The sequence below is a fragment of the Hylaeus volcanicus genome, chromosome 1 (genome assembly GCF_026283585.1).
Source record: "Hylaeus volcanicus isolate JK05 chromosome 1, UHH_iyHylVolc1.0_haploid, whole genome shotgun sequence".
NCBI lineage: Eukaryota > Metazoa > Arthropoda > Insecta > Hymenoptera > Colletidae > Hylaeus > Hylaeus volcanicus.
Window position 1 is genome coordinate 13864038 of NC_071976.1, and position 24339 is coordinate 13888376.

Below are 24339 nucleotides of genomic sequence, written 5' to 3' on the forward strand. Positions count from 1 at the left end.
TTTTCAATTACTATAAATAAGTAATCATACCTTCCTCCAGGCTGCTCATTCTGTAATAAAACAAAAAAGAATATTAGATTGTATACTATATAGATATTCAAACAAAGTTTCAATTATTTAATAACATACGCACGCGAAGTGTGCACCGAATTCTTTAATCAGAATTTTTTCCTACGTAAAGAAGGGTATGTAGAACAATCTCTGAAAGTAAGAACGCGCAACTCTCTCTTGTTTTCGAGAAATAAATATTAAAAAATATCTAAATTTCGATTGACGAGTGTCGACCGTACCCGTGTTGGGGATGTCATAGAAACATCGTGGCGCAGTCGGTGGAGTGTCAGGTTGCGAAGTGAATATTTTGCCCTTGACGCGGTTCGCTCCCGGTAGGAGACACTTATTATTTTACGTTTTGATGTGGAAACTACCTTTCTATTGTATAAAGATTATTTTAATAAAATATCGTGTAATTTGTATGTTTTTTATTGCATTGAAAAGGGAGTCAGGATGTGGAGAAGAGTTTCTACAAGCTTTTATAAACATTATTTACAGCGTAATCACCATTTGTTCTACTCTAAGAATAAAAATGTAAAATTTACGCTGTGAATAATTTTTATAAAAGCTTGTAGAAACTCTTCCCCATATCCTGACTCCCTTTTCAATGCGATAAAAAACATACAAATTACACGATATTTTATTAAAATAATCTTTATACAATAGAAAGGTAGTTTCCACATCAAAACGTAAAATAATAAGTGTCTCCTACCGGGAGCGAACCGCGTCCAGGGCAAAATATTCACTTCACACCTTGACACTCCACCCACATTTAAACATTTATTTTTTGAAAACGAAAGAGAGTTGCGCGTTCCAACTTTCACAGATTGTTCTACGTACGTTTCTATACACAGGAAAAACTTCTGATTACAGAATTCGGTGCACACTTCGCGATGTCTTGTCAGTATCCTTAAATAATTATCTTCAATATTCAATGTCACTTTGCTAAACTGTTCACGATTTGACGTTTTCAACAGAAGTGACGTACGATCCTGACGGCGTTCGCGACGACACCTCCAGGTCCCCTTTGGCCAGCCCCCTTGAAGCCCGGGTGGAGGGCATGCCTGCGTTTAGGGGTCCTCGAAGACTTGTCGATGCCCCGAAATTTACTTTACGATCGAAGGAACCGTTACTTCTAATACTTCTAACTGATTATTCATTAAATAATTTTGTACTAATTTGCTACGATGAGAACTACACACAACTTTATACAATTTCACACACATACGATTGTGGGTATTTCTGCTTAAGGGGTTAGTCACAGTCAGGAAGAGGAACAACGACATTTCTTTGTGATTTTTTTTTAGTTATTAAATAATAATTTGCATAAGTAGCAGTTAAGTATATTACAAAGCATGTTTTAAAGAACTAAAAAACATTTTCTGTTTTAAGAAACGTTTAATTTATATCGTCATAACAGGCGATGACGTAGACAATGATTTAAAAACGTAGGTTTGCGGTGAGCAAGATTTCTCTACACTGGTTTACCTGAAAACAAAAACAAAGGTAGATTTCAAAAATAGATTAGTCTAGCGGGTCCCTGAACGAAGGATTTTGGAAAAAATTAATTTAAAACAAGATGGCCTACATTTGAAGTTGATTTTCAATTTTTTCACTAAAATTAAGCGATTCAATACAGGATAAAAAAAAAGTATACAAGAAAATAAAAAATCCTTCGTCAGGGACCCGTTAGTCTAATATATTTTCTAAATCTTCCTTTAGTTTTGTTTCCAGGTGCGCCAGTTTGAAGAAATCTTGCTCACCGCAAAGCAAGTGGCCACCCACGCCATCGCCTGTTATGACGAAATGAATTAACCTTCTCTTAAAACAAAAATTCTTTTATAATTCTTTAAGACATACTTTGTAATATATGTACATTTCATTAATAAAAATTATTATTTAATACCTTAAAAAAAACACACAAGAAACTGTCCGTTTCCATTTTCCTGACTGCGACTAACCCCTTAAACTTCAAACAGCCTACATAAAACTTTTCATTCATTATTTTCCAAACGAATTTTCCAGCATCATCATTTGTCCCGATACAGGCACGAGATACGTCACAAAAACAACTTTCCTCCAATCGTCAACAATACAACTAGGCCAATCGGTAGAGAATTAAAACAGCGTTTTGGTGACAAAAGTACTTAATAAAAGGGATGCGTAGCTGAATAGGTATATGTTTTTCACTCTCAACTCTGTTCCGTTTTCTTCTTATAAACAATTTAATCCAAGAAAATCTTGATTTTTGTCGTTTTTTGCGTATAAATTTTAAAGTAATACAGCAATATCAATCCTCGAAGCAGATGAAATGTAGACGATGAAAATACCTACAGAATGAGACGTCGAATGTTTAGATCGGATAATGAGAAACGGAGAAAAATTGGGAAAACCGGAGAATTCAACGTATACAGTAATGTATATGTATATAAGTAGTAATAACGTAGCGTAGCGCGTGCCTATTACTATACTATACTATATGCTTCAAAAGGGCCTGCGAGAAAGGTGCTGTAAATTAAAGAAGGGATTGTATGACCTGAAACAAGCAAGTCGTCAGTGGAATAAGTTATTAGATTCAAAATTAAAAAATTTGGGTCTAAAACAGAGTAATTCTGATCCGTGTATATATTTTATTAATGATAAGGATACTTTGATATTAACCTTAGTTTATGTAGACGATATTTTGATTGCGGGAAATAATGTTGAAAGGATTGCAGAAATTAAGAGACGACTCAAAGAAGAGTTTGAAATAAAAGATATGGGAGAAGCAACATATTGTCTAGGCATTGAAATTGTACGAAAAGAAAACGAAATCACATTAATTCAGAGAAAATACATAAAAGATATTTTAAACAGATTTGAAATGGAAAATGCAAAAGGAATAGATACGTCTGGTCATATCAATGAAAAGTTTGATTCTGAAGTAAATAACTGTGATGTTCCATATAGAGAATTAATAGGTGCATTAATGTATCTGGCCGTAGTGTTGAGGCCAGATATAATGAATAGAGTTGTGTTTTTAGCTCAGTTTACATCAGCGTACACTAAAGCGCATTGGATTGCAGCAAAAAGAATTTTGCGATATGTAAAACAGACATGTAATTTAGGTTTAACTTATAAAAGAGGAAACTTTGAAATAAATGGGTACGCAGATGCAGACTGGGGATGCGATGTAACAGATAGGAAATCCTATACTGGATACGTTTTTGTGATGTGGAATGCTGCGATTTCGTGGAAATCTCAGAAACATATATTCTATATTATTTTAAACGAGTGCTGTGTTAATCCGCCCCGTCTTGCCGTTAAGACGGCTTTCTCAGACTTCCTTTCCTCGCCGACGATCCACGCCCCTCTCCGCGATCCGGATCGCTAGCCGTGGTAATTTTCGCAACGTTCGGCTTCTCACGCCGGTATCTCCTAATACCTGGCGCTTGGGTTTTCCCGTAAAGGCGTGAGAAGTCGAAAAACTCTCACTTTGCACGCTTCCCGACGCGGATCGTGGACCGTGTCGGGAAATCACGTTGCAGTACAAAAGCTCTGGTCTATTATCAGCCTATTAATTCGCCCTGTCCTTACTCACTGTATTTCTATCATAAACAATAAAAGTACGTTTGCTATCTTCACTTTATTGGTTATAAAGTTTTAAAGCCGAAATTCCAAAATCAGGCCTTGGAGTCACATCCGCCAAAGTGTAACGAATATATTAAAACCAGAATTATTAGAAAATATTGCTTCTTTGCTTCAATATCTTGGAAAAAAATCATGCTAGCCTAATCGCCCTGTATCAACTCGGAGTTCTGTTCTGACCTTTAAGGGTGCGCAGGAGACCCAGCAAAACTCCGAGTTGACTTCAGCGACAGTTGCGGAGAAAGTAGGAAGCTCTGGGACAAGGATAGATAGATCCTTGTCTCTCCAATGATGCTGTGACAGAGAGGGAGATACATCAATCGGAGGAGAGACAAAGACAGAATGATGTCAAACGTTTGCAATTTTCCAAACAGTTACTGTAATTTTATGAGGCGAGGAAGCGATCTTCCGGCTGATTTTTTTTTTTAAACTGTTCCTTATAAAATACCGTTGCGGGGGACAGTTACACATTTTGCAATTCGCTTTTGAAATGTGCTAAAAATACGTTTAAAGACAAGAAATTTTTTGTGGGTCTTTTTCCAAAAATCTGTAACTGTCCCCCGCAATAGCATTTTACAAGGAACAGTTTGAAAAAAAAATCAGCCAAGAAGGTTGCTTCCTCGACTCATAAAATTACATTGGTGGTGTCGCTACGATTGAGACGATTCATATGCCAACATGGCTGCCTCAATATCGTGTTTTCCACCGCAGCGCTGTCGTCGTCTTCCTTTCCGTTACCGTGTCGACCATCTAAATACGCTTTTCGACTTGATTCGCAGGTATCGTAGTCGGCTGGGTTTTTTCGCGCCCGTGCAGCGAACATAGCATCAATGAAGTATACGCACGACTAAAAAGGTGTATCTTAATTACGCCTGCATACTTTTACAAATATATTCATGATTTATGGACAAATGTAGGACAATATATAAAGACAATATATAATTATAGACAATATATAAATAATAAGGAGAAATATATTCATGATTTCGCGCTCATAGCCACAATAGCCATAGCATCCCACACCTGTTACCTTGGATACGACCCTGTTGACGGTCATTCTGGCAGTACATGGGCGAAAAAACTTGGCCTGGCTGGTATCACTGATCATAGTATCGTACATAAGATATCGCTAGTTCGATCCCAAGCTGCTGTGTATTTTTTTTATTCTTATTTTATACTTTGTTCGGTTGCCGAACATCTTGTATAATTTATAAAAAAAAATTTTGATATAAGAGGTAATATGAAATATAAAATACAAATAAATAGCCGAATACTTTCCTGTTTTGCTGTATGTATATCGTGTTTGGTCTCATTGTAATCATAAAAATCTTATAAATACATTGGAAAAAGTTAGATTTAAAAAAATTAATAAATAAAAAAGTTTTATTGTTACATTAGTATTGTCTCGCGCCCGCCGATATGTTTTGGTTCCTAGCTTCGTGCCTTCGACCTCTCTCTCTCTCTCTCCTCTCTCCTCTCTCTGCCTCTTTCTATGTTCGCGCTCGGCTGGAGCCGCATGTAAACTTAGAATCGACACCTCGGCTGGTTATTATACCTACATACATTGTATGTGTAACCAAATGTTTCGATCAGCTTCGAATCCGTCCAAAGTTTGAAGGCGTCGACGAAGTAGAAAGAGACAGTTTGATAAAGAAGAAAGAGAGACTGACAAGGGAACGGGCCCAGATATGATGCTAATTTTTTGATGAGCCTTTGCACAGTGGAAAACTGAAGCGAATGATATTTAGTTTTGGGGGCAGACGATTTATAGTTTACGAGATGTTCAACATTGAAGTTATTATTGCTGCTTACTTGGTGAATTATAAGCGATTCTGTCAATAGCGAATTCGGTGTGGTCAGTAAAGCATCAGCATAATAATTCCTCTGTCGCGAGTTCGAGTCCCGTTGAAACATTCTTACACTATTCTTTTTTTCACTTTCTTTTAAAAATACATTCGTTAAATATGACTTATTTATAACTAATGTTCGGATATATTTTTTAAAACAAACAATTTCCATTATGATGTACATGAACTTGGGTGATAATTTTCGAAAAAGCAGTGGAAACAAAATTTTTAATCACCATTTACATCGAATGAATGCTTTAGATTCACAACTGCAAAATTGTTTATTTAATTCTACTGGGAATACCGCTTGATTTACGTTAATGAAATGTACTCGATTTTTTGATAGCCATGATGCGTATCAAACATATCTATGTAGAATAGAGATAAATATATTGAAATTCATTATACAAATAGAAACAAGTATAGCAATGTCTCGAAATAAGTAACTCGATCGGGAGCGGCGAGTTGCTTATTTCGAAACAGTTATGGTATATTCGGCTTGACCGTTCTCGAGCGTGACGAGGAGGAACCCGTAGACAAAACAGAGGGTTCGGTGTAGCAGCAAACTATAAAGTGATCGCCCGAGCACGGGTATTATACTTTGGAGAATGATAGAAGATAACATGCTTTCTCATTTTAACACTAGTAAAATCGAACGAATGGAACGTATACATGTACAACTAACAGTAGTATTCCGGAGAATACACACGCCAGAGAAAGAGAAAACATTACACACATTCTGTCCTCTTTACGCTTGGATTCTCTGCTATCGATGACTATTTCTTCAAAACAACTTGCACGCACTGAATCACTATCCATTTTCAAACTTTCAAACCTTCCTTCATGTGACTGTCACGATAAAACGAAATAAACTTACGACCAAACATAAAAATCGTTGTAAAGACTTACTCACCTACAGCAAGTAGGTATTCCGGCTGATATGTTACGTTAAAAAATTAATTTTAACCTTAAAATATGCGTAAGGTAATATATAATATGCAGTATATAGTACATGATATCCAAAAAGTATATTTCTGATAGAAAATTAAAATTAAAAAAAAATACATCAATCGGGATTCGTACCCGGGGTCAAGCAGCGTTACAAACTAATACTCTACCAATCCATTCAACGAACCTTGCTCGATGCTTTTATTGTACATCGAAAACAAACACCCATTCTGAAAAAAGCCAAAATGGTTTTGCAGTACTACATGCGTACTACGACCCCCATAGGGTGTCGTTGCAAAAGCGATTGCAACATCCGTGCCTTCCCTTTGTTAGTGTGCTTTTTCTTATGTAATTACGTATATTCAAAAATAATGTTCATAAACGTTTTACCTTTTTTATTATACAATATTTTTTACATTGTATACTATCATTACATTCCACAAATAACAATTAGTACTTTATTATTTTCGTACCATATTACAAATATCATATCAGTTGTTTATTATTTACTACTTTGAAATTATCGTAACAGACTATTCTATATCAATTAATTGCAATGCAATATAAACAACCTTAACATATACATGACGTTTTTTAACAATATAATATTGAATATATATACATATGCAAAAGTAAAATATATAAAGGCACTTTACACTTTTAGTACGGTACTGAACCATGCTGAAAGGGATTTTTAGATTATCGGCACACCAGCAGCAGGAGAGACGACACCAGCGCTGTGGTGTGCTGTGGTGGAGAGTGTGAAACTCAAGCCATTGTGCAAGCGCATCAGTCTTCTCGATTTCATAACGACAACACCATTGTAATTTTATGAGGCGAGGAAGCGACCTTTCCGGCTAATTTTTTTTTTAAACTGTTCCTTATAAAATACCGTTGCGGGGGACAGTTACACATTTTGCAATTTCGCTTTTGAAACTTGCTAAAAATACGTTCAAAGACAACAAATTTTTTTTTTTCAATTTTTTCCAAAAATCGCTTGACGAGACGATAGATTTACTTCCCCTGATTACGAAATGCATAAGTATTATATCTTTTTTTCATTATTGTGCCTGAAAAACTGGAAAAACTACTATATAGTAAGCTGGCGCCACCAACGGACAGTAGGAGAACTACTAGATAGCTGGCAAAAAATTTGTATGACAATATGGCTGCTTCGCTTTCGCGCTGTCCACTGCAGCGCTGCTGTCGTCTCTGCTGCGGTGTTGTGCCAGTAGTCTAAAGACGCTTTTCAGTATGGTTCAGTATCGTAGTAAGTTTAAAAAATGCCCGCGGTCATACATTTTTCTTTTAATCGGCCCTTGGTGCACTGGCGAGAAGTGCCAGAGCCGATATATCGGCCCGAACCTTGTAGCGTTTTACTATTCGCATTGCGAGAGAACTCTATATTGTCTGTATATTGTATCTATAAATATAAATTTAATAATGGGAAATAAGCAACATATTTATAAAACTATGTTATACTTGTATTTAATTTTTACATTAAAATTATTTTAGAATATGGGGAATTGTTAGAAGATAACATGCTAAAATACATATGTATAGGGAAAGGATGATAAAATGATTATTACACAGAATTAGTTCCGTTTTCTTGTTATTTACAATTTAACCCTCGGACACCGGGCGGTCGCACGAATGACGGAGCCGGGTCACTATTCAGGCATCGAAATCCAAGTCCATACGCGCTACAAAAGAAGGCTTAAAATCAAATTTTTATATGCAAACATTACAATCATATTAATAATGCCTCGTAACCAATTGTTTTTGTTAATATTTTGTCCCGAAAACTACTTCTTTTGCAATGAAGTTCGAAACATTTCTGTCGCTAACAGTTAGAATAGTGGGGAGAGCTGATTGCTACGGATCGAGTTACAATGTAAACGCATGGCTCGACACTCTCGATCACAGAGGAATGGAACTTCGGAAAACGACGGAAAAATGACCCAGGCCCGGTGCCGGAGGGTTAATGCTAAAAAATTGGTTTTAGTAAATTTGCTCAGCTTCGTCCAAAAGAATATGTAATAGTCGGGACCTGTGGAACACATTCTGTGTGTGTATGTGTAATGCATTAAAATGTACAGTTAATGCTTCATGGTGCCAAACTGCAAAAATTAATTCCTACATCTTGTAATTTTCCATGCACATATAAAGAAATGTTATCAAGTATGCGCTGTGATGTTTCAAATGAAGCAATTTCAATCCCATTCGTAAACAATTGCAAGGTATATTTGAAAATCATTCGATTGTACCTATTTCATGCAACAAATGGACAAGTACCGATAGATCTAATTTAGAGCCTATAAAATATTCAATACCAGCATTTCTTAATGAATTAGAAAACAAAATGTTGCCATTGCAAGTCCCTGATTTTATAGCAAAAAATGGAAGTAGTTATTTGAAATATTCAAAAGGAAGTTTAAATCCCGATGAGTTTGTTGTCGTCAGAGATTTTGCCGAAAATTATTAATTTATTATGCAAGATGCAATACAAAATTATCATTGGTCCAATGGTCATCTCATCTCATCTCATCTCATCTCATCTCATCTCATTGAAATCAGAAAAATCTCACAAATACGTCGGTAAAAATTTAATTCGAGAAAAGTCTAAAATAAGAAAGTTTTATCGAAGAATTATTATTTGTATGAGTATCTCGCCGATATCTCGGTTAGAATTTAAAATTTTTCTGCTGTGTAACAGCGTGACATGTAGAATTTACATTACACGAATTATTAAAATTAATCGATATTATATCGTGTTTGGCACCATTATCGTCAGTGTAACATCAGAAATTCAGTAGTGCAATTTGTTTCTTTAACTTTTATAAAACACAACAAAAAGTGAACATATCATGACAAACATTTCACACTTTATTACTCGGACCCTTTGAGGTCCGTCGTGCGTTAAAGTCGGCACACGTGCGCTCTGGATGGTTTCACCCTTGGTTTATGGCTTTCAGTAATCACCCGATTTCACTTCATATGCATCGTATTATTACGGGAGTAACTCCGATGGATTCCTTACGTTTTCCTGATGAAAACGCTACTAAACACTATGTAAATCGGACTATATTTAACGAAGGTAGGCAAAAAGCGTGCAAATCATTTTTTTCGTATAATTTCCTTCTAAATAATCCGAATTGTATCGTGTCTGGTATCATTTTCATCGGGATAACATAAGGAATCGATTGGTAATACATCCGTTAAGATCCGATAAGAGAATACGGAAAATGGTAGTTGACCTACTTTGAGTCTAGTTTGCCTACGTCCTTTTTATGATACCATTGTTGCCCGGCGGCGGACTAACATGTGTACTCGGAAAAGCTTGAAATGCCGCCGCTTGGTTTTTTCGGACCGTTCGATTCTGTTCGGGTAGCTTGAAAAATTCAAGTTACTTGGTTTCTTTCGGGTATCTTGAATCTTTCAAGCTACTCGGTTTTTTCAAGTACTCGACTCGGCTTGATTTTTTCGGGTACTTGAACAGCCCTAGTTGTGAGCCGAATGTTACACCATAATATGATTCTATTCGAGATATCGGCGAGATACTCATACAAATTCATCGATGAAACTTTCTTATTTTAGACTTTTCTTTAATTAAATTTTTACTGACGTATTCGTGAGATTTTTCTGATTTCAATGATACAACATGAAATGAAATGAAAGGAAATGAACAGAAATACTATCATGTTCATAACAATCTGAAAGAATGACAAAACTTTCATGTTTTAAACAATTATTTGGTAGAAAATAGGCAATAAACGTATATATTGTAGCCTGTTTATTGGACCAATGATAATTTTGTATTGCATCTTGCATAATAAATTAATAATTTTCGGCAAAATCTCTGACGACAACAAACTCATCGGGATTTAAACTTCCTTTTGAATATTTCAAATAACTACTTCCATTTTTTGCTATAAAATCAGGGACTTGCAATGGCAACATTTTGTTTTCTAATTCATTAAGAAATGCTGGTATTGAATATTTTATAGGCTCTAAATTAGATCTATCGGTACTTGTCCATTTGTTGCATGAAAAAGGTACAATCGAATGATTTTCAAATATACCTTGCAATTGTTTACGAATGGGATTGAAATTGCTTCATTTGAAACATCACAGCGCATACTTGATAACATTTCTTTATATGTGCATGGAAAATTACAAGATGTAGGAATTAATTTTTGCAGTTTGGCACCATGAAGCATTAACTGTACATTTTAATGCATTACACATACACACACAGAATGTGTTCCACAGGTCCCGACTATTACATATTCTTTTGGACGAAGCTGAGCAAATTTACTAAAACCAATTTTTTAGCATTAACCCTCCGGCACCGGGCCTGGGTCATTTTTCCGTCGTTTTCCGAAGTTCCATTCCTCTGTGATCGAGAGTGTCGAGCCATGCGTTTACATTGTAACTCGATCCGTAGCAATCAGCTCTCCCCACTATTCTAACTGTTAGCGACAGAAATGTTTCGAACTTCATTGCAAAAGAAGTAGTTTTCGGGACAAAATATTAACAAAAACAATTGGTTACGAAATATGATTCGTATTCCCATGTTCAACACGTGGCGACGACCGCTGAGTCGCAGTTTCCAGAAAATCAAGTAGAAGAATACAAGAAAACAGAAATAGCTTTTTTCCAAATTCAGGTTGTTTTTAAAAATGGTCTAACTCCTTTATCATATAACAGAAAGGCGAATTATATTAAAATATTTAGATTTTTAAGGCCCGACATAAATCTGATTGAGTCTATTAAAATGGTCACAAAAACCATTGCTAAAGTTAAGGTAAAAAAGGAAGAACACGGGAGATTAATATTTAACAAATACTCAATTCTAGATCAAAATAGATTCAAAATGTCTATTCCTCATCGCGCAGAGGAGAGAGTAGAAGTCGTAAAAGACTGGGATCTTCCATTGGAAGACTTGAGAGAGGAGATAGAGCCAGGACAAGGGGTTATATCGATTGAGAGGCTAAAGAAAAGAGTCAGAGTTGAAAAAAAGTTTGAGATGAGAGATTCTCACCTTATTCTAGTAAAATTGGCGGGATGCAGTCTGCCGACGAAACTGATAGTTATGGGAGAAGTCGGCCTGAATATAACACCGTTCGTACGCAATATAAGACAATGTTACAACTGCTTGAAATTCGGGCATATTAAAAAATGGTGTAGGAGCAACACTAAAAGGTGTTTCAATTGTGGCGATGCATTCCATGGCGATTGCAATAGAGGAGCCAAGTGCATAAACTGCGAAGAAGGTCACGGGGCACTAAATAGAGACTGCCCTTACGCAGTCTTAGAGAAGGCCATTAACAAACTTATGGCTTACAAAAACGTATCATTCCAAGAGGCCAAGCAACAACCCATGCTTGAATTGGGTTTTGTTGACAAACGTTTGAAATACAGGGAATCAGACGAAAAGGAGGAGTTTTACAGAGATAACAAAGAGTTTCCTTCGTTAAACAGATTCAAAAAGAAGAAAGTGATAGTGGAAAAATGGGAGGACCAACCGTGCGAGCTACGACATCCATTCTGGAAACACATAAAACCCAGACACCAGACAAGAAACGACGATAACAAAGCAAACAACTATAGATTAGAAATGCAGAACAGATTTGAAGCACTAAGTGGAGAAGAGGACCAAGGAGACGATGCAAGATATTCAAGGAGGGAAGAGGTAACCTACGCTGATAAAGTAAAGGCAAACAATAAGAGTATCAGAAGTAGCCCAAACAAGGAAAAAACCATGGATCAAGGGAAAAAAGGTAATCATTCAGATTATGATATTGAACAATTACTACAGTGGATTAGAGAAGAGGAACTGGAGGACGTAGTATTGAGGAAATTAGAAAAAAGAGGCAGATACAGCCAGGAACAATTAGAAAACACGTGGGGAAAGATAGATTCCAACTTGAAAAGGCTAGACAGGAATGTACAGAGGCAAATTAGATCCTACAACTACAGCGAACTACCTAAACATATTACCGGAGAGAACCTAGTAGACGAAGAGTTAGAAGAGATGAGACGCAGGGAGGAGGAGAAGAAAAGGGCATTTCTTTACAAAAACAGAAGAAATGAAACTGGATACAGAAAACAGAATTTCAGAAGCACGGATAGAAACGACATCTACCAAAACAAACAGGATTACAAGGATTGGAATCAATCGAACAAAATTGATAAACTCATGCCGGAATGGAAGAAGACAGAAGAGCAACCCTCAACTAGTGGGTCCCACATGAGAGAGGAAGTTTGCAACAAGAATACTTGATCTGCCAGCCCTCCCACCAGCTCCTATCGACGATAGCTAGGACGCAGACATGCCAAAGGAGGAGCACAAACAAGTAAAAACCGTCAACTTTATATCCACAATTGTGGATATAAGCATGAACATAGAGGAAAGTTTATATATGTGTAATAGGATAAGATGTTATTTACATGTATTTAAATGTCCAGAATTCTTCGCAGGATATCCAAAGAGGATGATCAAAAACACACATTATATGCGAATAGTAGCAGAAGATGAATACTTTGTTAAAAATAGGAACTTGGAACGCAAGAAGTCTAGGAAATAAGTTAGAGGAACTTAAAATTATTATTAGAAATTATGATATACTATGCATTACAGAAGCTTGGATTACTAATTACGATTTCATTAGAATTAAGGACTATAATCTAATATTCAGCGATAACTTAAAGGATATTGGTAGGAAAGGCCAAAGACAACCAGGTACAGGTATTGTAATCATATACAAAAATAACTTAAAAATCACAACATTAGAAATAATCACGAATGGGGATTTATACGAATATATCAAATGTTGCGTATGGGATAAAGAGAACACTAAAATTCTCAATTTAACAGTTCTCTATAGAATGCATAAAATTAAAATGTCATACAACGACTGGAAAGCGTGTCTAAATAGAGTCAATATAGTAGACGATGATATGTTAGTAGGAGACTTTAATGCTAGAAATTCGCTATGGAATTGCAGTAATAGCGACTGGGTGGGAGATAATTTAGCCAGAGCATTGGAATTTAAGGAACTATGTGTGGTAAACGAAAACACGATTTCTAGAAGAGGTCAGGGTACATCTCCGTCTAATATAGACTTAATAATCACTAGAATTCAAACAGTAGGCAAAATAGAAATAAGGGAATCAGGGATAGATCTGGGCTCAGATCATCAAATAATAGAGACTCTTTTTTATACAGACAAAAACATTCAAAGCAACTTTAGCTGTAAAGTAAGGAAAGATAGCAATAGATTGTATGATAGACAAAAGGTAAATTGGTCAAATATAAGACAAATTCTGTCTGACAAGGAGCAGGAAATCAAACTGGAATTTCAAAAGAAAAAAGAAGTTAACGAGAAGTACCACTACTGGAAAGAACAACTGGTTAATGCCTTCGGTCAGAGAGAAAGAAAAAAGAATGGCAGAATGGAAGAGAAAAATCCAAGAAAGACAAGAAAGAATATCAACACACAAGCAAAGGAAAACAACAATAGAGGTAATAGAGCGAAATGGTGGGACGAAGAATGTCTTAGAGCTTGGACAAACTGGAAAACAAGTAACAGAAAATGATAGATCACAGGAACTGCGGAAGACTTCAATATCATGGTAGGTTTCAGGGACAGATGGAAGAAACTCAAGAAGGAAAAGAAGCAGAAACAATGAACTGATCTAAGGGAAGAAATTTCGGGAAAAAAAAATTTGACTAAAATTTGGAAAAGGTCAAAGGATTAAAGGACTATTTTACAACAAACAAAACTAAAATGGATTGTAGAGTAAGAGGTGAACTGGAAGCACAGGAAATAGAAAAACTGGTAAGTAAGAATAATAACGCGGAGATTTTAAAGGACAGAAACCATCATTTAAACTCATATCAGGAACTCCCTTATGCTGACATATAGAATAAAGAAGTAAACAACATAGAAGTACTACGCAATAGAAGCAGGCAAGATAAAAAAATCGGCACCAGGACTGGACAAGATAGATTATAAGACTTTGTCGGAATTACCATTATTCATGAAAATATTACTATCGGAATTAATGAAGGACAGCTGGGAAGAAGGAAAGGTACCAGACGATTGGAAGATGGGACAGCTCTGTCTGCTTGACAAACCAGGTGAACAAGCTCTGAGACCCATCACTCTGACCTCATGTACAAGCAAAGTAATGGAGAAGGTAGTTAATAAAAGGCTGCAACTGTGGGCTGACTAACTTAAAATTCTTGACAAAACTCAATCTGGATTTAGGAGAGGAAGATCCACAATGGACAATTTATACAGAATCTCAGCAGAAATCAAAGAGAACACAAGGAATCTGGAGACCACACTAGCCACATTTGTTGACATAAAAGGAGCTTACGACAACGTAGACTTAAACATTTTGATAGATATTTTAATTAAAAAAAGATGTCCAAATAGGATAATTAGATGGATACATGCTTGGCTGGAAGATAGGAAAATTGAATTCACAAATACCTTAGGTAAGAAGTCGATAATCAACTGGAGGAAAGGAGTTCCTCAAGGAGCGATCCTGAGTCCAACACTGTTTAACATTTATATTACAGGGATTAGAGAAAAACTACACAACCAATGCACCTTGTCACTAATATACGCAGATGATATTGCAATTTTAACCAAAGACAGAGCAGAAGAGAATGCAAAAAAAAATACGGAAGAAGCTTTGAACGGCTTATTGGAACATCTTGAAAAAAGAAAATTGGAAATCTCACCAGAGAAGACACAAATAGTTAGATTTGACAATAACACAAAGTTTAACAAAATAAGAATAGAGATAGGTCCAATTAATAACAAAATTATATTAGAATCACAGTCGGAGGCCAAATTCCTCGGGGTCACGTTAGACCAAAACTTAACATTCCGAACGCATATAAAAGATCTTGTATGTAAAGCAAAAAAGAGGGTTAAGGTCATTAATTATCTTTGCTGGGGCAATAGGGGCATCACTCAGCATTGGGCACTAAACTTGGTAAGAGCACTAGTCTCCTCTGTGTTGGATTATGGAGCACCAATCTTCCTGTCACTTAATACAAGCTTAGAATTACAAGAACAGATCAGAAAAGTAGAGTCGGCGGCTCTACGTGCTGCAATAGGATACAGAATGACCACCCCCATCAACGTCATGTACGCGGACAACGGGTTCATAGGGATACAATTTAGGGCAAGGATGGCAGCAGCCAAATACTGGACGAAACAATTTGAAAAGGAAGTCTTGACTTCCTTGACTTGAACAGTTGACTTCAGCGACAGTTGCGGAAAAAGTAGGAAACTCCGGGACAAGGACAGAGAGGGCGATATAACAGTTGCAGGAGAGACGAGGACAGGGTGATTAGGCTAGCATGATTTTTTTCCAGGATATTGAAGCAAAGAAGCAATATTTTCTAATAATTCTGGTTTTAATATATTCGTTACACTTTGGCGGATGCGACTCCAAGGCCTGATTTTGCAATTTCGGCTTTAAAACTTTATAAACAATAAAATGAAGATTGCAAACGTACTTTTATTGTTTATAAAGTTCGGCTTTAAAACTTTATAAACAACAAAATGAAGATAGCAAACGTACTATGTGGTACATATGTGGTATTAGAAAAAGCCATTAACAAATTAATGGCGTACAAAAACGTATCATTTCAGGAAGCGAAACAGCAAGCAATGCTGGAACTGGGATTCGTGGATAAAAGGTTAAAATATAGGGACGCAGAGGAACAAAATGATTTCTACGGGAACAATAAAGACTTCCCTTCTCTTGACAGATTTAAAAAGAAGAAGATCATCGTTGAGAAATGGGAGGATCAACCATGTGATCTACGTCACCCATTCTGGAAATACGTCAAGTCCAGACAGCAACCAAGAAGTGACAGGAATAGGGGACAAGAATATAGGCTGGATACACAAAATAGATACGAGTCCTTGAGCGAAGAGGAAGATCACGGAAATTTTCCAACACAATCAAGGGAGGAAGACATAGCCTATGCAGACAAAGTGAAATCAAACCAGAAGAATAATAGAAGAATCCCAAATAAGGAAAAGAACATCATGAATGACAAGAGACAGAAACACACAGACTATGATATTGAGCAACTTCTGCAATGGATCAAGGAAGAGGAACTAGAGGATGTGGTTCTGAAGAGACTGGAAAACAGAGGAAGATACAGCTCTGAACAAATGGAGAAAATGTGGGGAAAAGTGGATTCCAACCTTAAAAGGTTAGATAGGAATGTCCAAAGGCAGATCAGGAGCTACAACTACAGCGAATTACCCAAGCATATAACAGGAGATAATTTAGTAGACGAGGAATTAGAAGAAATGAGACGAAAAGAAGAGGAGAGGAAAAGAGCTTTCTTGTATAGGAATAAGAGACCAGACGCAGGATACAGAAGACAAAATTTCAGGGGAACAGATAATAATGAAACATACCATAACAAGCATGAGAATAAGGACTGGAATCAACCGAATAAGGTAGACAAACTAATGCCAGAATGGAAAAAAGCGGAAGAACAACCCACAACCAGTAAACCCAAGGAGAGGGAAGACTTCGCCGCAATGGTTTTTGAATTACCTGCTCTACCACAAGTACCGGTTGACGACAACTGGGATTCAGATGCTCCAAAGGAGGAGCGTGATCAGGTAAAAACAGTAAAATCAATGGCAACAATAGAAGAGAAAGAAGAGGAGAAAACGGAATTAGAAGCCTTCATTCCGATGGAAGAAGTAGGAGCGAACATAGAAATAATAAAAACAGAAAAATCGGCAGACTGCAACAGCGTAAGCGAGGTCCCATCAACCTCGACGGGTATCACAGTAAATAACTGTTAGGAGGGGAAGTTGGACTCATTCAAATCTCCAGACGGTAAATCAGAAAGTGAAATCGAAATTGATTGGGAAAATGAGGATAAATTGAAAGAATCAGAAAAGGAAGATTTTATTTTATATTAAGTTTAATCTACATAGGTATCTCAATTTAAAAGTTTTAATTTTAAAAAGATTCATTGTAGAATAGGAATTAAGTATGAAATTATATATAAGGTTTAACACAGAAATTAGGATAAGATTTCGCAAACATGGTAATAACAATTATCGGAATTTTTCACAGGAAATCCGACGACAAAGCACAAAACTACACTTCATATCCTGAAAGTGGTAGGAGATGCATAGTGTGGTAAAGATAGGAACTTGGAATGCTCGTAGTTTAGGAAATAAGTTAGAAGAATTAAAGATTATTATAGGAAATTATGACATATTATGTATCACAGAAGCATGGATAACCAATTATGACTTTGTTAGGATTAAGGATTATAAACTAATTTAGAATGACAACATGAAGGACATTGACAAGAAAAGCCAAAGACAACCTGGCACAGGTATCGTAATTATATACAAAAATAACTTAAACATTACAACACTAGAAATAATTACTATTGGGGAATTGTATGAATATATTAAATGTAGCATCTTGGATCAAGAGAATGTAAAAATTCTAGATTTAACGGTCTTTTACAGGATGCACAAAATCAAACTTTCGTATAAAGATTGGTTAGATTGCCTAAAAAGAATTGACATTAAAGATGATGACATATTGGTGGGCGATTTTAACGCTAGAAATACTCTGTGGAACTGCAATAGCAGCGACTGGATGGGAGATAACTTAGCCAGGGCGTTGGAATATAAAGAACTCTTTGTAGCAAACGAAAACACGGTTTCTAGAAGAGGTGTAGGGGTAGCACCGTCAAATATAGACTTAATTATTATTCGAATACAAACAATAGGTAAATTAGAAATACGGGAATCAGGAATAGATTTGGGCTCGGATCATCAAATAATAGAGGCTCTTTTTTACACAGACAAAAATATTCAAAGTAATTTTAGCTGCAACTTGAGAAAAGATAGTAATAGACTGTACAACAGATAAAAAGTGAACTTGTTAAATATAAGACAAACTCTGTCGGATAAGGAGCAGGAAATTAAAGCAGAATTTCAAAAGAAAAAAGGAGTTAACGAGAAATATTATTACTGGAAGGAATAACTGGTCAATGCCTTTAGTCAAAATGAGCATCAAAAGAATCGCAGAACAAAAGATCAAAACGCAAGAAATACAAGAAATGAAATCAAAGCAAAACCAAAGGAAAACAACAATAGAGGTAATAGAGCAAAATGGTGGGACGAAGAATGTCTTAGAGCTTGGACAGACTGGAAAACAAGTAACAGAAAATTAGACCCCCCTGATCCAGAAAATGCATTGAGCCCAAAATCGAGACCGTCGTCCAAAAATTGTGGATTTTAGGGGGGGTGGGGTGTTGTGAGGGGTGGGTTTGTCCGAGAGGAATTTCAAGGGGTGCATTTTGTAGAGGGCATCAAGGAGAGTCGCCCCAAAGGTTTTTTTGAATTTTTCAACCTCTTCCGTCATCCCTGGCCTGTTTCAAAGAGGCGTTTTTCTACGCCCTCCCCTTTAGGGGGGTGAATTAACCCCTTCGCGTCAACCCTCGCCAATGCAACTTTACACACGCCTAGGGGACACTTCAAAACTACTCCTCACCCAGTTTCATTTCAATCGGTTGAAAACTCCCATAGTTACGACGGTTTGAAAAAGTGTCCCGCTAATTTTTAGGAGTAGTGTACATTGGAATGATCAACACGTGGTCGGAAAAGACACGTCGCAATTAATCGAAGGGGGGGTCGAAGTTAGCGAAAAAGCTAATATTGCGTTTTTCCAAGTTCAAATAGTCTTTAAAAACGGAACAACTCCGCTTTCTTTTAACAAGAAAGCCAATTACATTAAGATTTTTGAGACGAGACATAAATCATATAGAATCCATTAAAATGCTAACGAAAACTATCGCGGAAATTAGAGACAAAAAAGAAGAATACGGTAGACTAATTTTCGATAAATATTCAATTCTAGACAGGAATAGATTCAAAATGACGATCCCACATAGAGCTGAAGAAAGGGTGGACGTAATCAAAGATTGGGATTTGCCATTAGAGGACCTGAGGGCAGAAATCGAGCCAGGGCAAGGAGTAATATCCGTAGAAAGATTGAAAAAGAGAGTGAGGGTTGAAAAGAGATTCGAGATGAGGGATTCGCACCTCATCCTAGTCAAATTCGCTGGTAGCAGTCTGCCGACTAAGTTAGTCGTAATGGGGGAAGTGGAGCTAAATATTACCCCTTTCGTTAGGAATATTAGGTAGTGTTACAATTGTCTCAAGTTCGGACACATAAAGAAGTGGTGCAGAAGTAACACTAAGAGATGTTTCAACTGTGGCGATACGTTCCATGGGGAATGCAACAAAGACCCGAGATGCATAAACTGCGAAGAAAACCACGGGGCGCTAAACAGGGACTGCCCATATGCAACGTTGGAAAAGGCTATCAATAAGCTGATGGCGTACAAGAATGTCTCTTTCCAGGAGGCGAAACAGCAGGCCATGTTAGAATTAGGTTTCGTTGACAAAAAACTAAAGTACAGGGACTCAGACGAACAGAACGACTTCTATAGCAATGACAAAGACTTCCCAACACTTGACAGATTCAGGAAAAAGAAGATTGTAGTAGAAAAGTGGGAGGAGCAGCCGTGCAAACTGAGACACCCATTCTGGAAGCACGTGAAACCTAGACAACAGGTATGAGTCATTGAGCGAAGAGGAGGACCAAGGAAGATACCAACCACATTTGATGGAAGAAAGTACGACCTACGCAGACAAAGTAAAACAGAACCAGAGGATGAATAGAAGAGATTCAAATAAGGAAAAGAACAACTCTGCTAATAAAGGACATAACCACACAGACCATGACATAGAACAGCTTCTACAATGGATAAGAGAAGAAGAATTAGAAGACGTCGTGTTAAAGAGGCTAGAGAAAAGAGGAAGATATAGTATAGAACAAATGGAAAATATGTGGGGAAAGATCGACTCTAACCTAAAAAGGATGGACAGAAATGTACTAAGTCAGATAAAGAAATTCAACTACAGTGACCTCCCGAAACACATAACTGGGGACAACTTGGTCGAAGAACTAGAGGAAATGAGGAGAAAAGAAGCGGAAAAGAAGAGAGCATTCCTCTATAGGAATAAAAGACAGGAGTCATGGAATAAAAGACAAAAACACAGTGGAACGGACAAGAATGATGCATACTTTAACAAATATGAGAACAAGGAGACAACACAGTTGAACAAGGTGGACCGATTGATGCCAGAATGGAAAAAAAAGGAGGAACCATCCACATCCAGGACATGAGAGAGAAGCGTTCGCCGCAAGGGTTTTCGAACTTCCACCTTTACCCCAGGCACCAGTGGATGACAGTTGGGACCTAGACGAACCACAGGTGGATCTGGGCAAAGAAAAAACAGTAAAAACAATGGCAACGATTGAAGAAAAAGAAGAGGAAAAAACGGAGATGGAAGTTTTTATCCCGACAGAAGAAGTAGGAGCCAATATAGAAATTGTAGAATTGGGTAAATCGGCAGACTGCAACAGCTTGTGTGATATCCCCTCAACCTCAAAGGGAATTATCGCAAATAGCTACACTGAGGCGGATTCTAACTCTTTCAAATCCCCTGATGGAGAGTCTGACAGCGATAATGAAATTGTATGGGAAAATGAGGAAAAAGCTAAAGATTTAGAAAAGTAAGGATTTATTTTATATTAATTTTAGTTTAAGCAGGTATTTCAAAATAAAATACTTAACTTAGCATAAGATTATAGCAAGAAATCATATATTAGATATATAATGGAAAATAGGATAAGATTGTGTTTAGATGTTAAAGACATTTGTCGAAAATTATTTCACAGGAAAGATGATAACAAAGTACAAAGTTATACTTTATACCCTGAAACTTCAAGGAGATGCATTGTGTGCTAAAGATAGGAGTTTGGAATGCACGTAGCTTAGGCAATAAGTTAGATGAGCTAAAAATTATTATAAAAAATTACGATATATTATGCATCACAGAAGCATGGATAACTAATTATGACTTCATTAGGATTAAAGATTACAAACTGATACACAATGATAACATTAAGGACATTGATAGAAAAAGCCAAAGACAACCTGGCTCAGGTATAGTGATTTTTTACAAAAACAACTTAAACATTATCACATCCGAAATAATCACTAACGGGGAACTGTATGAATACATTAAATGTAGTATTTTAGACCAAGGAAACGTTAAAATTCTAAACTTGACGGTCCTTTATAGGATGCACAAAATTAAACTTTCGTACAAAGATTGGTTAGATTGTCTCAAAAGAATTGACATCAAAGAGGATGATATATTGGTAGGCGATTTTAATGCAAGAAATACGTTATGAAATTGCAACTGCAACGACTGGGTGGGAGACAACTTAGCCAAGGCGTTGGAGTGCAAAGATTTAATAGTTGTAAACGAAAATACGGTTCCTAGAAGGGGTTTGGGGGTAGCACCATCAAACATAGATCTAGTTATCGCGCAGATAAAAACAATAGGTAAATTAGAAATTCGAGAATCAGGAATCGATTTGGGTTCAGACCACCAAATAATAGAAGCTCTTTTTTACACAGATAAAAACATTCAAAATAACTTTAGCTGCAAAGTAAGAAAAGATAGTAACAGACTTTATAATAGACAAAAAGTGAACTGGTTAAATATAACACAAATTTTATCAGACAATGATCAGGAAATTAAAGCAGAATTTCAAAAGAAAAAAGGAGTTAACGAGAAATATGAATACTGGAAGGAACAATTAGTCAATGTATTTAGACAAGACGACTTGCAAAGGACTCGCAGGACAGAAGAACAAGTTCCAGAGAAAACAAGAAACAAGAACAGAGGAAAACTAAAGGAAAACAACACTAAAGGTAACAGAGAGAAATGGTGGGACGAAGAATGCCTGAGGGCTTGGATGGACTAGAAAACAAGCAATAGGATCTTATGGAACACAGGGACAGCCGAAAACTACAATATTATGGTGGGTTCAGGGACAGATGGAAAACACTAAAAAAAGGAAAGAAAGAAAAGCAATGGGAAGATCTAACTGAAGAAATTTCGGGAGAGAAGAATTTAACTAAAATCTGGAAAAAAGTCGAAGGATTGAAGGATTACTTTACAACAAATAAGACTAAAATGGACTGCAGAATAAGAGGAGAGTTAGAATCACAAGAAATAAACAAACTGGTAAGTAAGAACAACAACTCGGACATTTTGAAGAACAGAAATCAACAACTAAATTTCTACCAGGAATTTCCTTATGCTATCATATGGAATAGAGAAATAAACAACATTGAAGTCTTGCACACGATAGAAGCAGGCAGAACAAAAAAATCGGCGCCAGGACTTGACAAGATAGACTATAGGACATTGTTGGAAATTCCATTATTTATGAAAATTCTTTTAACAGATCTGATGAAGGACAGATAGAAAGAGGGAATAGTCCCAGAAGATTGGAAAATAGGACAACTTTGCTTGTTAGACAAAACAAGTAAGCAGGCACTTAGACCCATCACCTTGACCTCATGCCCAGGCAAAGTGATAGAAAAGGTGGTTAACAAGAGGCTGCAATTATGGGCGGATGAATTGAAAATTCTTGACAAAACCCAATCCGGCTTTAGGAGGAGAAGATCTACAATGGACAACCTATACAGAATATCTGCAGAAGTTAAGGAGAATGCAAGGAAACTAGAAACCACCATAGCCACCTTTGTAGATATCAAAGGTGCTTACGACAATGTAGACTTGAACATATTGATAGACATTCTGATGGGAAAGAGATGCCCAAAGAAGATAATACAGTGGATACACGCCTGGTTCAAAGACAGAAAAATAGAATTTACAGATGTACTAGGTAAAAAGACAATAATCAATTGGAGAAAAGGGGTCCCACAGGGGTGAGGGATCCCCCCTCCAATCCCCCAGGTTGAGCGATTCTAAGCTCAACCCTATTCAATATTTACATTACAGGGATAAATGAGAAGATACATAACCAGTTCACTTTGTCACTTATATATGCAGACGACATTGCTATCCTTACCAAAGAAAGAACAGAGGAGAAGGCGGTAGGGAAAATGAAAAAAGCAATGAATATCCTACTCAATCATCTGGAGGAAAGGAAATTGGAAATTTCACCGGAGAAGACACAAATAGTCAGATTCGATAACAACACCAAGTTTAACAAAATAGAAATAGCGATAAGGAAAGTAGATAATAAGATTATACTAGAATCCGTTCCTGAAGCCAAATTTCTTGGGATCACGATAGATCAAAATTTAACGTTCCGTACACACATAAAAGATCTCGTATGCAGAGCGAAAAAAAGAGTTAAGGTTATAAACTATTTATGTTGGGGTAGCCGGGGAATTAGTCAACACTGGGCACTGAATTTAGTAAGAGCACTGGTTTCTTCGGTGTTAGATTATGGAGCTCCAATTTTCTCGTCACTTAACACAAGCGTAGAACTGCAGGAACAAATAAGGAAAATAGAATCAGCGGGGTTACGCGCGGCAGTAGGTTACAGGATGTCCACTCCCATCAATGTTATGTATGCGGATAAGGTATTCATAGGGATTCAGTTCAGAGCTAGAATGGCAGCAGCCAAATATTAGACAAAACAATTTGAAAAAGAGGGTAATGAAAGTATAACAATAGATTTTTAAAAAGAAGTTTTTGATAGACAGGCAAATTTGGCCGTTCTGGATCAAGTATGATACACTAAAATCACACAACCAAATATTGCCGAAAAGATGTTTCATTTGGTAAGTTCTTTTGAACCAATAATCATGAAAAGAAATAAATTGTATAAGCAGATCATTTCGTGGAAGATTAACATTGATGGTGGTGGACATGCAAAC

The 24339-nt window shown here is 36.7% G+C and overlaps 1 protein-coding gene and 1 long non-coding RNA gene across 4 annotated transcripts; one reads left to right on the top strand and one right to left on the bottom strand.

Moving 5' to 3' along the window:
- Window positions 1-27: 27 nt before the first annotated feature.
- On the bottom strand, window positions 28-24339 carry LOC128884595 (uncharacterized). 3 transcript variants are annotated; one of them, XR_008459418.1, is made up of 3 exons: window positions 23708-24309; window positions 1040-2381; window positions 28-50 (listed from the first exon to the last, which is right to left on the bottom strand). It is a non-coding gene; the product is annotated as an uncharacterized LOC128884595 (long non-coding RNA). The 3 variants fall into 3 exon arrangements; XR_008459419.1 differs by lacking the exon at window positions 28-50 and adding an exon at window positions 24316-24339 and having other exon boundaries at window positions 800-2381; window positions 23708-23946; XR_008459417.1 differs by lacking the exon at window positions 28-50 and having other exon boundaries at window positions 800-2381; window positions 23708-23946; window positions 24215-24337.
- Window positions 16101-17668, top strand: LOC128884594 (uncharacterized). The gene is made up of 2 exons (XM_054138073.1): window positions 16101-17470; window positions 17613-17668. Exon 1 carries the CDS (start codon window positions 16127-16129, stop codon window positions 17333-17335), a length of 1209 nt encoding a protein of 402 aa, XP_053994048.1. The 5' UTR covers window positions 16101-16126; the 3' UTR covers window positions 17336-17470; window positions 17613-17668.